This window comes from Artemia franciscana, chromosome 3, assembly GCF_032884065.1.
Source record: "Artemia franciscana chromosome 3, ASM3288406v1, whole genome shotgun sequence".
In the NCBI taxonomy this organism is placed as follows: Eukaryota; Metazoa; Arthropoda; class Branchiopoda; order Anostraca; family Artemiidae; genus Artemia; species Artemia franciscana.
Genome location: NC_088865.1, coordinates 22204019 through 22219307, shown reverse-complemented (window position 1 = coordinate 22219307; position 15289 = coordinate 22204019). Strand labels below are relative to the sequence as shown.

General features: G+C 35.5%; 1 protein-coding gene across 8 annotated transcripts in view; it reads left to right on the top strand.

The window, feature by feature from the left end:
- Window positions 1-15289, top strand: part of LOC136025022 (uncharacterized) — a 125266-nt gene that overhangs the window by 70131 nt on the left and 39846 nt on the right. For all 8 annotated transcript variants that reach the window (XR_010616998.1, XM_065700659.1, XM_065700658.1 and 5 more), the window contains 2 exons: window positions 5622-5855; window positions 14075-14169. Coding sequence is in view for 7 of the 8 variants with exons in the window: in XM_065700659.1 (XP_065556731.1) it covers window positions 5622-5855; window positions 14075-14169 (329 nt within the window). In the remaining variant the exon portion in view is untranslated. The remainder of the gene's footprint in view (window positions 1-5621; window positions 5856-14074; window positions 14170-15289) is intronic.

Sequence of the window (15289 nt, the reverse complement as noted above, 5' to 3'; positions counted from 1 at the left end):
GAATAAACTAAAAAAATGAAAAAAATAAAAAAGGAAAAAACTAAAAGAAAAAACTAAAAATGAAAAAAAAAACTAAAAAAGAAACTATATCTATATATATAAAAATAAGTTGTATATATGCATGTTTCTTTGTTTGTGGGTTTGCATGTGACGTCATTATTAGTATATAAGGCTTTGTAAATGACGTTATTATAAGATGACACTACAGACCGGGACACAAATGACGACCGCGACACAGGGAATATAAATGACGACCGGGAAACTCAAAGAGAAATTAGAGACAGGGACACCGGGACACAAATGACAACCGGGACAGAGGGAACATAAATGACCTCCGGGACAGTCAAAGAGAAATTACAGACTGGGATACGAGGACACAAATGACGACCGGGACACAGGGACACAACTACAACGGGGACGCCGGGGGCACAGGGGGATATATAGATGACGATGGGGACACAGGGAATGTTCGATTAGCAATCACCATCAACAAGGCTCAAGGGCAATCGTTAGAAAAATGCGGTATAGATCTGAATACGGATTGTTTTTCCATGGACAATTATATGTTGCATGTTCAAGAGTCGATAAACCTGACATTCTATTTATATGAACAGACAATGGGACAGCGAAGAATGTTGTATATTCGCAAGTTTCACGTAGTTAAAACATATATATATCCATCTATTTTCACAGGTGGGACACAGGAACACAACTACAATGGCGCGTAACAAATATGGTGCGTAACGACTTACGCGCGCGGGGGGGCTTGGGGGTTATGCGAAGCGCCCCCACCAACAGCTAGTTTTACATATATATATAAGTTTCATCAAGTTTAGTCTTACCCATCAAAAGTTACGAGCCTTAGAAAATTTGCCTTATTTTAGAAAATAGGGGGAAACAACCCATAAAAGTCATAGAATCTTAACTAAAATCACACCATCAGATTCAACGTATCAGAGACCCCTATTGTAAAAGTTTCAAGCTCCTATCTACAAAAATGTGGAATTTTGTATTTTTTGCCAGAAGGCAGATCACGGAAGCGTGTTTATTTGTTGTTGTTTTTTTTGTTGTTTTTTTTTCCAGGGGTGATCGTATCGACCCAGTGGTCCTAGAATCTCGCGAGAGGGCTCATTCTAACAGAATGAATAGTTCTAGTGCCCTTTTTAAGTGGCCAAAAAGATTGGAGGGCACCTAGGCCCCCTCCCACGCTAATTATTTTCCCAAAGTCACCGGATCAAAATTATGAGATAGCCATTTTATTCAGCGTAGTCGAAAAACCTTATAAGTATGTCTTTGGGGACGACTTACTCCCCCACAGTCCCCGTGGGAGGTGCTACAAGTTACAAATTTTGACCAGTGCTTACATATATTATTTGGAAGTGTACAGACGTTTTCAGGGGGTTTTTAGGTCGGGGGGGGGGGTTGACAAGAGGGGTTGGGGGAACTTTCCTTGGAGGAATTTTTCATGGGTGAAGAAACTTTTCATGAAGGGAGCGCAGGATTTTCTAGCATTATTTAAAAAAGAAAAACAATGAAAAAATAAATATGAAAAAGTTTTTTCAACTGAAAGTAAGGAGAAGCATTAAAACTTAAAACGAACAGAAATTATTACGCATATGATGGTCTCACCTCCTCCTAATACCCCGCTCTTAACGCTAAAGTATTTTTAGTAATTTCAACTATTTATTCTACGGCTTTTGTGATTCAGGGGTCATTCTTAAGCAATTGGGACAAAATTTAAGCTTTAGTGCAAAGAGCGAGGTACTGACGAAGGGGTGAACTCCCTCATATACGTAATAAAAACATGAGAATACAGAAGTGCGTTACGTAAGCTAATTTGTAAGTTACGTATATTTTTTACTAATAAAAACATTCGTAAAAAATTAAAAGTTCTAGTTGCCTTTTTAAGTAACCAAAAATCGGAGGGCAACTAGGCCTCCTCCCCCGCTCCTTTTTTTTCAAAATCATTCGATCAAAACTATGAGAAAGCCATTTAGCCAATAACAACAAATATTCAAATTTCATTATAATTATTCATCTGCGGGGAGCCAAAATAAAACATGAATTGATTCAAAAACGTTCAGAAATTAAATAAAAAAATAAGTTTTTTTAACGGAAAGTAATGAGCGGCATTAAAAGTTAAAACGAACAGAAATTACATCGTATATGAAAGGGGCTGCTTCCTTATCAACGCCCCGCTCCTTATGCTATAAAGTTTTTTACTGTTTTAAAAAGTAGAGTTAAGAGAAAGAGTCAAACTGTTTTAAAAAGTAGAGTTAAGAGAAAGAGTCAAATTGTTTTAAAAAGTAGAGTTAAGAGAAAGAGTCAAACTTTAGCGTAAAGAGCGGGGCGTTGATGAAGACGCAGCTCCTTTCATATATGATGTAATTTCTGTTCGTTTTAAGTTTTAATTCCCCTCCTTACTTTCCGTTAAAAAACTTGTTTTTTTTTAATTTGTAAGAAAAAAGATTATGCATGCGTGTTTTTTGTTGTTGTTTTTTTTTTCTTTTTTTCTCAGGAGTGATCGCATCGAACCGATAATCATAGAAGGTTGAGAAAGGTTTATTTAAACGGAATTCAAAAGCTTTAGTACCCTTTTAAGTGACCAAAAAGATTGAAGGTATCTGATTGTCTAAAAAAGATTGTGAGGTAACTAGTTCCCCTCACAGACACATGTTTTCCCCAAAGGCATGATTTGATAAATAGTTTGAAATTAAATAAAAAAAATTACGTTTTTTTGCGTAAAAGTAAGAAGCAATATTAAAACTTAAAACAAGTAGAAATTATTCTACACATTAGGAGGACTTTCCTCTTCCTCAATCCTCCTAATTAAGCTTAAGATTTACTTTTTGTCACAATTCTTTAAGAGAGATTGATCAAATAAAAGGACTGTTAAATTTTAATGAGATAGACCTTTAGAGAACATTAAGATTTTAGCATAAAGACCGAGGGTTGCGGAATGGGAAAGACTCCCTCATTTTGGTAGTTTTAGCTAGGTGCCAAATCCCCCTCACTTACTTTGAAACGAGTATTATCTGCTTAGTTAACAGGAGTATCAAGAAGGGGCTATCTCCGCTCATGTCGCCTGGTTTTGCTAAAATTACCATTTTTTGTGCCAAAAAATTTTCAGGAAAACAAGCATAATATAAAAACTAACCTCCAAAATATTTAAAACTAGCTTAAGGAAAAAAGTGATTTTTATATTCTGAAAACGATAATCTTCCAAACTGTAATCCTGTAAATTTTCTTGAAGTTGAAGAATATATTTTTTTTTTTTATAAGCATGTCATCCTATAAAGCAGACAATTCTTATAAAACCTATGGGATACTCCAGAAGGATTTTAGAGCCATGTACTTCCTAGCTCTTTCATAGCTGTCTACTCTACTATTTCTTGAAGACCATGAGCTACACCTGTAGAGAAATGCGTCTTTTCTATATCGCTTCTTCCAGTCTTTCTTTTCTGAAATGATTTTTCATTTCAGTTTCGTTCATTTCAGTTCAGTTCATTTCAGTTTCATTTCAGTTTTTCATTTCGATTCTGAAATGATATTTCAGCGTACAAATTTTAGTTCTGAAAAATTTAAAATAATCATTTTGTAATTTCAATTTAATTTTATGGAAATAAAGTACAGGGGGTAGGGGGCTGAGTTCACAAAATATTTGCTCTGTTCAACCAGTATTTTCATGTACCTTAAAATTATACTTTTCAATCTTTATTTCTTAAATTTAGAGGATTTACTGGTGGCGGGGGAGGTATTTTCCTTAAAAATCGACGACTTTCACACCCAAAAAGTCGAATTAAAGTCCTGAGGCTTTCCCCTTTGTTACAAGAAATACAGTTTGCTTCCAAATAGATATAGCAACAAAATATACTCATTTATTGCCGGAGAGGGAGCTCCTTTCCCCAAATAATCAATAGATTATACAATAAAATCAAGGGCACATTTGAAAAAAACAAGAGTCAATTCAAAAGTCATCTTCTTTGACTAGTCTACACTAGGACGCTATAGGGTAGCCATTATTAGGTAGAAAAATATTGGGGGCTTGACGTTTTCTTTCAAGAAAGAAAACAGCTTCAATCTAAGGAATAAATTTGTTTTGATTCTTTCTAAATTTTATTGTAGCCAAAACTCCCTTCAATACTCTAAAATTATATCCAGGCATTTTATTTCTTTTCAGTTTTTTGGTCAACAATTATTTGGTTCAAAACTTTTGCAGTTAAAAAAGTTCTGCAATCCTAATTTGGCAAGTTTTGAGCATTAGTTTGAGTTTGTTAGCTCTGAAAAGAGCTATTTGGTAGTTTAAGATAAGAATACACATAGGCAAAAATTGAAACGTGACTAGGAATAGGCTGCATAAATTTACCTTAAGCTAAAATTGCATTTTTCTTGGCCAAAAAGAATTGTGAAAAATGTTCTTTTTCTCTACATATACAAAGTTAAGGTAAAAAGAGTATTTTTTTTTAAATTGCAAACATATTCTCCAAAAGAAACCTACAAAGAATTTAAAAACTAGCTTAACGAATAAATAATTTTGATATCCAGAAAACAAGAATTTAGGCCACCATGGCATACAATCTCCAAAACTATGTAAGTAATCTATGTAATTAAGTGCTCTCCAATATTTTTGTCACCGAAAACGGGCACTAGACCTATTGATTTATAATCATATAAGCCTCTTCCCGGTCCTCAGGGATCTTCTTTTTATACGACTACCCCTGGGAAGAATAAACAAATAAACGTGTATCTGTGATCATTCTTCTCGCAAAGAATATAAATTCTACATTTGTTTATATGGAAGCTTGAATCCTCTATAGTACGGTTCTCTTTTATGCTGAATCTGTAAGCATCAAAATCCTGTTTTTTTATATATCTATTGTTATCAAGACTGTATTTCTTATAGTTTCGGTTACTATTGAGCCGCATCGCTCCTTATCTACAGCTCGTTCCCACGAACTGTCTCAGAATACTTTCTGTATCCTTTCCATAGGTAAATGGTATTATTTTCTCAGAGTATGGCCGATCCGGATACAAGGCCATAAATAAATGTTCGAATAGGGAAAAGTTCTTTTTATTAGACATTGATAATTCACAAAAAATACTGGATATTTTGTGCAATGTCACTGTCTAATAAAAGGATTTTTCCTAAACTTTTATTTATCGCCATGGAAAGGCAGTGTTGTCTTCGAAATTACCTAGGTACAAAGCCGGATTTATGTTACAAAGCTATATCCAGGACTTTTTTTTCTTCTTTTTAGGGAGGAGGTGTACGAAAGCATTAAAAATTGTATCAAAAATTTATTTACATGCATTTTTGTTACTTTATACAAGTCAGGCAAATTTTTTCCGGGGGGTGGGGGATCAAGCAGGGTCCCCCTAGATACAGTCTTGAGTTGTTATGGAAGTTGAAACAATAGATTTTTATAGTTTAAATATATACTAAACACATTTGGATGAGGAGGGGGTGAAGAGAGGTTCATGAGATAGATCTTGGGAAAAGAAACTTCTATGCCAGTGCATCATCCCACATCCCCTTGAAATCTAACATATTGAAACAATTAAAATAAGTTTCTTTACACTTATGTTTTTCTGTTTCAAATTTTTATCATTATTAATTTTAGGATGAAAATTTGATGCAGAAAAATCTGAAGGAATTTGCAGCCAAGGACCCAGGAAAAGCATTAAAATATGGGATCAAATTTGACTGTAACAAATACCATAGAACATCCATGAAAGGAAGGGAGGATCTGGACAGAGATAAAAGTGAACGCAAGTTTTTTTCAAATCAAAAGGAAAGGGACGAGAAGAAGAGGGAAAGAGGAGAGAAAGAGAAAGGGACAAATCTAGAGAGAAAGGTACCCGATCTGCTTCTTTTTTCTTTTTTTTTTCATCTTAAAGTATTCTCAGCCCTTTTTTAGCTCAAGACACCAAAAAGAGTATTTGAGCCTTTCTAATATCAACGTAACTTCAGTACTTGTATGACTCTAAATTAACACCATCACAAGAAAAATAGACTAAGAAAGACTAGGAAAAAGAGGCTGAGAAAGTATTTACATTCTATTATATGTTTAGATGAGTATAAACCTTGTTGGGTAGAGGATTTTTTCCAAAAGGTGAAGGATAAGGGGGTGGGGGATGGGTATAGTAGGATAAGTTTATAGTTGGGTCCCTGTGAAATTAGTAGCGTAATGTTTGTAGGCATGAATATATAATGACTTGGAGGTAATAGGCGTGAATTTGTCTATGCAGGATTTCAACTCTTGTTGATAAAAGTGCATCGCCCAGTGCGCAAAACCATGTTGTAAACAAGATGGACCCAGGATTGCACAAAACCTCCATTCAGCTGGAGGTCCTACAGACCTCCTGCTGTATAATTTTAAGCCAGCATAAGTGCTTTGGTGTAGACCTGAGAAGATTTGGTGGTCCCTGTCCTACACTGGTTCTGGGACCATTGCTTTTCCTGAGACCAAAATAATTTCAATGATCTAAAGAATATGAAAATTGCAACCTGGAATGTTATGACAATAGTAAATAACTATCATATCGACATTTTGACTGACAAACTCAGATACTTCGAACTTGAATTATTAGGAGTTTCAGAAACTTAAATCCCAGGGACAGGAAACATGAAATTAGGTGGTATAAAATTTACTTTCAGTAGGGCTCGTGATGGATAAGGAGGGTGTTTCAAGTCCTGTTTAGGCTGGGAATGTATTTATAATAGAACGCTAATTGCTCATTTTATGACCAAAAAGTGAAGGGTATCAGTCCTAGTAGGCCTAGTATATACCCCTGTAGAACCTACTGATGGAGATAGTAGTGACTAAGATTAGTTTAACCTAGAGTTACAGGAACAAATAGACAAGGTCCAATGTAGAAATATAGTGTTTTCATTAGGAGCCTTGAATGCCGAGTTTGGGAGAAATAAGGATAAATGGTATCCTAGCCTCGGTAAATTTGGTGTATGAAAAGAAAACAGTAATGGCTACAGACTGTTGCAATTTTGTGCGTTTTTCAATCTAGTTATAACCAATACAATATTTTGTCATTAAATGGCCCATAAGTTAACATGGTATTCACATGATGGTAACTGAGCTAACCTGATTGACTATGTTACTGTAAACCAAAGACTGGCAAGGTCGATACAATATACTAAGATGTGTAGGAGTGCTGTTATTGATTTTAAAGTAAAGATCACCGTATAGTAGTGTCTATGGTTAATCTAAAACTGAAAATTTGGAAAGGTAACTACCTTCGAGGATGCTATGACGCTAGTAGACTCCTATCGGTATTCTACACCAATCGACATTCTACAGTTTAGTAAAATAAGTGTACGTAGCCATAATTTTAAACTGCAAGGTAAACGATTCTTCAAGAACACCAGAAAATGGGCCTTCTCTAACCGGATCATCAGCAAACAGAATAGCCTGCCCTCATCTATAGTAGATGGCCTAGATGTTAATTCATTCAAGAAAGAACACAATAATTTTCATGGACTTCATATGTTTTCTAGTTTCTCATTTCGTAGAGAATCGTCAGAGGTTTGAGCCTGTTTTTGCATTAAATTGTTATTATTATTTCTATAAAGGGAGAAGAAATTAGGATGATGAAGCCTCTCAATATTATCCTGAATGAACATCAGATATATTAGAAAAATACTACTACTAATACCAGCTCACTTGAGCCCCGACCTGCCTGAGGCAAACACATATTTGCGCTCCTCCTCCACACCAATCTATTCTAAGCTTCACTTTTCGTCGATATTATTAGGAACAGAGCTTTCCAATAGACATTTTAACTATTGAAAAAATCCAGTTATAAAAATGCGTATTCGGATATGTTTATAGCCTCTCCTTGGGAATCCTTTTAATATGCACTTTTACCCCCCATAAATGGATTTGTTTTTACCTAGGACCTTTTTTTTTAGTTCCTTCAGCAATACTGGTAGAACTATAAGATTTTGCAAATTATTAACTTATAGATTTTTATAGTGATTTCCATTGTCTGAAGCCAAAAATCGATCTAAGATGATTTTTTTTTTTCTTTTCTATGTAAATAGTTCTCAGAAGCTAGATCATTCTGAAATGGGAAAAATATTTTGACATTTTCAATTCTAGCCGTTGAGAGGCCAGTTTAACGAAGTCCGAAAAAAGAAACAAGATTTAGACACAACATAAATTTATTTCTAGTTTTGACTTTAATTCACCAATCAATTGAAACAATTGTTATCTTTTGGTGCTGCTTATGTGCTCAATTATGGGATCTTCTTGATTCCCCCCTCCAATCCCACCTAGATTTTGAAAATCTCTTTTTGTGGTATATTTCATTGAAAAATGCCTTTTTAGTATGTTTATTGAAAAAAAAGGTTAAAGTAACAAGGAAAGTTGGCCCCCTAGACTTTGATAAATATATTTTGCCCCTCTCCCTAATTTTCGTGAATTGACCCCACGGAAAGTTAAAACAGTTATTCTTGGTCTGTTCTTTTGTTGACCTTATTTCTAAAGAATATCATTTGATATTTGTAAAATTAAAAGTGATAAAGTCCTTTAAAGCGAAAATCTCAAAAAATGTAACAAATGTACTTGTTCAAATTGGCTTCTTTAGGGCTCAAATGGAAATCGTTATTTTCGAATACTAAGGCAACTGAAAAACCTTCTTTGTAATTACTTTCTTTGTAGACGAAAATAAAGATGAACAAAATCAATAAAATCCAATTTTCTGGTTTTCATCACAGAAGATACCGTGGCTAAATCTTGGCTTTTTCTACAGTTAGCCATGACTTGATGCCCACAACTATTCCATTTTAATTCGAAAATCAACGGATTCGGTCGAGGCCGAAGGCTAATATAGAAAAAGCCAAGACAGATAGTCCAGTTGAGTGAGAAGCAAGCCTGGCATTAATTCCCCCCTTATTAGGATTGTATTTAAAGGAGGATAATTCATTTGTTAATAGATCTGTCTATCTATTATCCGTCCATGCGTCATTGCTAGGACAGTAGAACCAAGATAGTCATAGAGGTAATATAGTGATAGAACCTTTTAGTTTTCCAAGTGTTTGATTAATTTGGCTTGGGTAAGCGGCTGAACTATGTGGGTTCCTCTCTTATTGGACCAATACACGGTTTTTTATCTTTTAGCAAGTCACGCCTGCCAAGAGTCTCAGGCAGGTTTAAAATCGACATAAGACCATTAGATTGCTTGGAATGAGAGGTAAACAAGGGACGCTTACCTATGGTCTTAGGCAAGTTGAACTAAGAATTTAAAATTGAAACATGAGACCGTTAATTTCGCCTAGAATCAGAGGCAAACAAGCGTCTAAAATCAAGCAGTTCACGACAGAAGTTACGAGAATTAAAATGATGAGACAGACAATAAATAGCGTAAATAGCTTAAAAATCCTCCTAGGGTCTGTTTCTGCCGCTCCATTTGTTGCTAACAATTTTTTATTAGTTTGTGAAAACAGATTTGCTAACTGACAAAATATGTTGCTAGCACTTCGTGGAAATTCAATATGCGGAAATTTAAAAATAGGACGTTCAAATGTAAATAGCGATTAAAATAGGATTTCGAAGTTCATAACAAGTATAAAAATTTGTTACAAAACTGTAAAATATAAAAGCTACCCATAGCTATTTCATCATTAAAGTGATTAAGTAGTTTTATTTTTAGTTTTTGTGCTCTAATTTCATTAAATTTTCTTCAATAACATTTTCAATTATAGATAATTACATTTCCAATTTGTTTTTTTTAGGAATTCCTTTTAGTTCATGGAAATATAATTGGTTGTAGAATTGTAAATGACGTTTTCTTTTCGACTGATTGGGCATTAGTATTACTCTATATTGAGGTTGAGTTTGATGTTAAAAAAAAAATGTCAAAAACAACCAGTTCAAAAATTACGTATTAAAACAAAATATCAAGAGAAAAATTGGAAAATAAAATAAAATTTTTGAATTTCAAGGTATTAGTGTATGTAGATTTATGTTTTGTTCTGTTTTTCTTGTGCATTGTCATTTCAGTTATTTTTGCGGTATGAAGTGCATCGACGGTTAGTTCTTGACGATATCTTTGCCTCGATCGCTCGTTTTCCATCGTCCAAACGAGGTTTACGAACCTTTTGCGTTTACAAAAACGTTCAAATGTTGTCAGCGTTGGTATTACAGTTGATCCAGTGTGCACTTGTCCTTCCATATTGATTAGCAGCGAAAGGGGATAGTGAGAAGAAAAAGGAAGAGGAAAGTCAGTCTAGTCAGTCTATAAAAATCAAAAGTAAAATTTGCAATTTAAAAAAAAAATCTTTTGAAAATAAAGAGAAGAAAGAATGGGAGGAAGCTTAAAGGAAGCCTAAACCTAACACAAAACGTTGTTAAAAGTGAAGTAACATTAGAAATAGCTAAAAAGGAATAATGAGAAAAAGAGAAAAGTGAGCCTACAGGCGAATCAAAATTAATATTTATTCTTTAAAGCTCTATCTTTAAAATTAAACAAACAAGAAGCTAAAACTAGACCTACGTTGCCCGGGCAACGTGAAGTGTTGCGGCAACCTTTGTCTGGCTTTGCCAGCTAAAGTGTTGCGAGAGCAACGCTTTGGTTTTTTTTCTTCGCTATCGATCAGTAATCACATGATCAAAGGCTATTCCTCAGCGTTGAAAAACAGCAACAAAATAGTATCGAAAGAAGGGACTAAATTGACTTTGCAGCCAGTTGAACTTTATCTTTTCAATCGCAGACTTCGTGACGGATGAAAACTTGGAACAATATCTTCTATAATCTAATTGGTATTATAAAGCTATCCGTAACTTTTCAGGATTAAAATGCCATACGTGACACTAATTATTACGAAGCTACCTCATTGTTCTACGTTATCGTTTGTACCCGTTGCGTAAATACTTAATTTCGTCAGATTTAAAGAGATCGAGTACAATGTGCACCAATTTACACAAATTTTTAGCCCAAAGTCAGCAGATTCTTACTTACAAGTCCCTCTCCCGTGATAGACATCAAGTTCACCGGAAACAAATAAATGGGTACACCAACTAGCAAAAGTTGCAAACCCCTCATCGCTGAAGATGATGTTAGCCCAACCGCCGATTATTACTTACAAGTCCCCTACATGTCTTACCACTGGGACCAAATTGGTTTAACCATCAAATACACCAGAAACAAATAATAGGTATGTGAACTAGCAAAAGTGGCAAACCCATCATTGCCGAAGATGATTATAAGCTAGCAGCCGTTTCTCGCCCAAAGTGAACCGATTCTTACTTATAAGTCCCTCTCGCGTGATAGGCATCAAGTTCACCGGAAACAAATAAATGGGTACACCAACTAGCATAGTTACAAACCCCTCATCGCTGAAGTTGATTGTAGCCTAACAGCTCATTATTACTTACAAGTCCCCTACATGTCTTACCACTGGAACCAAATTGTTTTACCATCAAATACACTGGAAACATCTAACAGATACACCAACTAGCAAAAGTTGCTAACCCGTCATTGCCTAAGGTGATTATTACCTAACAGCCAACTGTTGCTTACACGTCCTCTATTTGTCTCACAATTTGTATCGGTCTAGATTTCGGTTGTGTGTACCTTACTACTGAAGTTGTCAACCCCTTGAAATTTTCAAACTGGTATACCTCATCAAGGAATTTTTGTACCAAAAAATGAATGTCATATACTTTGATCAGCTCAGCAAGAGCTATCGATTGCCGTCGAAAAAAAATTTCTATCTGTCTTAGATCAAAAGTTGATTTTTTTTTGCCGTAGGCCAACTTTCTATCGTCACCACTTAGAAAGGAGCAAAGGATAAGCTCCAATTTCTTTAGCAATGAAAGAACTTTTAGAGTTTATTAGGCACATCTGATACCATTTCTCTACCGCAATCCCAAGTCCGAAAAACCGAATGGTAAACTGAGCTGAAATCACGAACAGAAATGGGTAGAAACAATAGATGGCAGCAATTTTGGGCCCGTGGGAAAATGCCACATTTTTGCTTCTTTAAATTTTTCTATTTATCACTCAAAGAAGATATATTGGCTGTGGGGTCGGGTAAGTGCCGCATATATTTAACACTTGTAGATTTTAGTCCATCTTCAGTTTGAAAGTGTTGCCTGCCTGCTTGACTGCTAGAACGGAGCTTTCCAATCGAAAGCAGAAACATGCTTTGATGAATCGAAAGCTTGGCTGCACAACTTCAGATACTCCTTTCTGACATAGGCTATATAACTCCACTTCACTTCGGATACCATAGGCTCTGGCTCGTGGACAAGCAAACACCATCCTTTTTGGCCCCAGGCAAGAGTTCTGCGGAGCTTTCCAAAATGTAATGTCATATTCATCAATCCGGCCTGAGGTCCACACTTTCCATAAAACCGCAAAGGGTAGACCCTTACCAGTTTCCTGGAATAAGCTGAGATCGGCGGCATAGAAAAAAAATAAAAAAATAAATAATGAAAGACCGGGACAAAACCAAAGTGTTGGTCTGGCAACACAATAAAAAAGTAATAAAAAGGGTTTTCTAAAGTGTGAGGACTAAACAGAAACAACTGAAACGGGACGAAAGAAGAAGAAGAAAGTGAGCTAATGGGCAAATCAAATGTAAGATTTTCGCAAAAAAGAGAACCAATAAGGAAAGGGGGGAAATTAAAAGTAAGTCTGAAGCTAATAAAAAAGGCTGTTGAAAGTGAGATGAAATAATGGTAACAGCTAAATGGGATAGTAAGAGGTATAAAGAAGAAAGGAAATAGAAACAAGGAAACAAGTTAAAAGAAAGAAAGACAATATTAAAAGGTATCCCCAAAGCTGGGTGACAGAATATATTGAGCCAAATCAGCTAAAACCGCTAAAAGGGGGGTTAAGAAGAAAAAAGAATAGGAAAGTAAATCTAGAGATAAATCAAAAATAAAAGTTTAGGTTTTTTATAGAGCCCTTTCTTAAAAAGAGAAAAACAAGGTAAGGGTGGAAGATAAAAGAACGAAAGAACATAGTAACAAGGGTCAAATAGAAGGGTCAAGGGACAGAATAGAAGAAGTGAATCTGACGTTTAGTGTTATATAGATATGAATCTGCTTTGGCTACTTTTTTAATTTCAAATTCGAATCTTTTCAGATATGGCTGTAAAAATGGATAATATCTAACTGAAATTTTGTTTGGAATTCATGCGCAGACTCACAATCGGTTCGGAATATATTGAATCGTAAAAAGTGCATTTTAAGGCCTATTAGCTTCAACGTTTCATGAAAAATCGTTCAACTAAAGAGGAAGGAAGGGGGATTTAACCCCTTGCCTCTTAAATCCTTGTGATAAGGAAAATGTCCTTTGGGAACAAAAGACAATGTCCCTTTCTGTTCTAGCAAGCTCCAAAGCCGTTTTGTTGATATTCCTTGTCATTGTCCTGACTCCCTTTCCGGCTATGTCATTTGCTACTTCACAATTCAACTTGTCAACACCAAAGCCAAATTTAATTGTTAAATCTAAAGCCATACCTAAAATCTAGTCTATCCTAAAGTCAAACCCGCCACATCGGATGCCAGATCTTGTAGCAGTATCTTGAAGATTTGTATCTATATGTATGAAAGTGAATAGCAAATGTGTTTATGCGAATGTGTGTCCAGTATGCATTACTACTCTATTCATCTGATTTCGCGAAAAAAAGGTTGCGAAAAATAGCGAACTCTTGCAACGGGTCAAACTATTCACATTTTCTGCATATTAATCGTTCAACAATGCGCGAATGGTTGGTTAATAATGATAATTTAATTTTTTCATATGTTTTTAAATTTTGAAATGCGGTCGTTATTTTACATGTGGGTAAAACTTTCTAGGGAGAATTATGCGCTTGACGCGGGAATTTTGCGCCGCGTGTGGGTGTTTCCCACGGAGGTGTTTCTCATGGGGGGAGGATATTCTGGGCTGGGCGTTTTTTTTCTTGAATTTCATTTTTTTTTGAATTGGCAGCAACACGCGAGAATAAATTTCCATTTGACCAACTCAAACAATTAGATTTAATTTCTGATCTTGATACTTCAGTGACTATTATTGCTACTGATAAGCATATTTAATTTTTTTTTAGAATCTTTCTTGGGCTGTTCAAAGAAGAAGTGAGAGCACGCTCGTGAAGTGCTTTTTTGTTGAAAATGCGTCGGAGCTTCAACTCGCGGCGCTGAGGTTAGTAACCACCGTATGTACAACCATTTATCGTTTATTGCTCGATGGGTTTTTTTCTATGATTTTTTTTTATCATAAAAATACTTCCAATAAATTTTTTCCTGTTTTCTATATTTTTCTTCGTTGAATTGGTCTACCATATTGAAACAAAATTGTGACATAAGCTATTTATATTTTTATGAGTAAAGCCATGGAGGCACGGGCGAAGCTAGGATTTTAAGTTTGGATTGGGGAGGGGGATAAAGGGTGTGGCGGCAATCTCGTCCAGTGTGTTGACAAATACGGACATGTAACTGCTTACTAACGCTTTGGGACTTTTTTGTGGGGGGGGGGGGGGCACGCAAACGTATTTCGTGGTATTTCCATACCGGAAGATGAGAGCAATCTACAATGGACCTGGAGAAAGTTGAGAGTGTATGGCAACTGGGTTGACAAAAATCAATGCCACAAAGTTCCGCCACGTACAAATAGGCCGTACAAGAGTAAACATAACTTTTAAACTCCTTGGGGAAACGTACGCCTTGCTTTCTGGAGTGTAACTTGGGCTTAATTATTGATGCCAAGTTAGTTTTCTGAGCAGCGGTATAGAAATCATTAAAAAACCGTCACCGTTTGTTAGAATCCATCGGAGATCATTCAAGTTTCTCGATGAGGAAATAATGTGAAGGCTCTAGATGGTCTTGGTAAGGCGAATCCTGGAGTATGGACATTGTGCCATCCGCCTTTTTACTCAATTGAACGCGTATAGTAGAACGCAAACGCGTTTTTTATAGTGCTTTCCATTGTCTGAAGCAAAAAGAAAAACATCTAAGATGATTTCTTTTTTCTGTTTTATTTAAATAGTTCTCATAAGCTAGATTATTCTGAAACGGGAAAAACATTTGGACACTTTCAATTCTAGCCATTAAGAGGCCAATTTGACGAAGACCGAAAAAAAAACAGGAACAAGACTCAACATAGATTTATTTCTGTTTTGACTTTAATTCACCAATCACTCCAAATAATTGTAATATTTCGGTGCTGCTTATGTGTTCAATTACGGGATCTTCTTGATTCCCCCCCCCCCTCCTGCCTAGCTTTTTGAAAATCCCTTTTTGGTATATTTCGTTGAAAAATACCT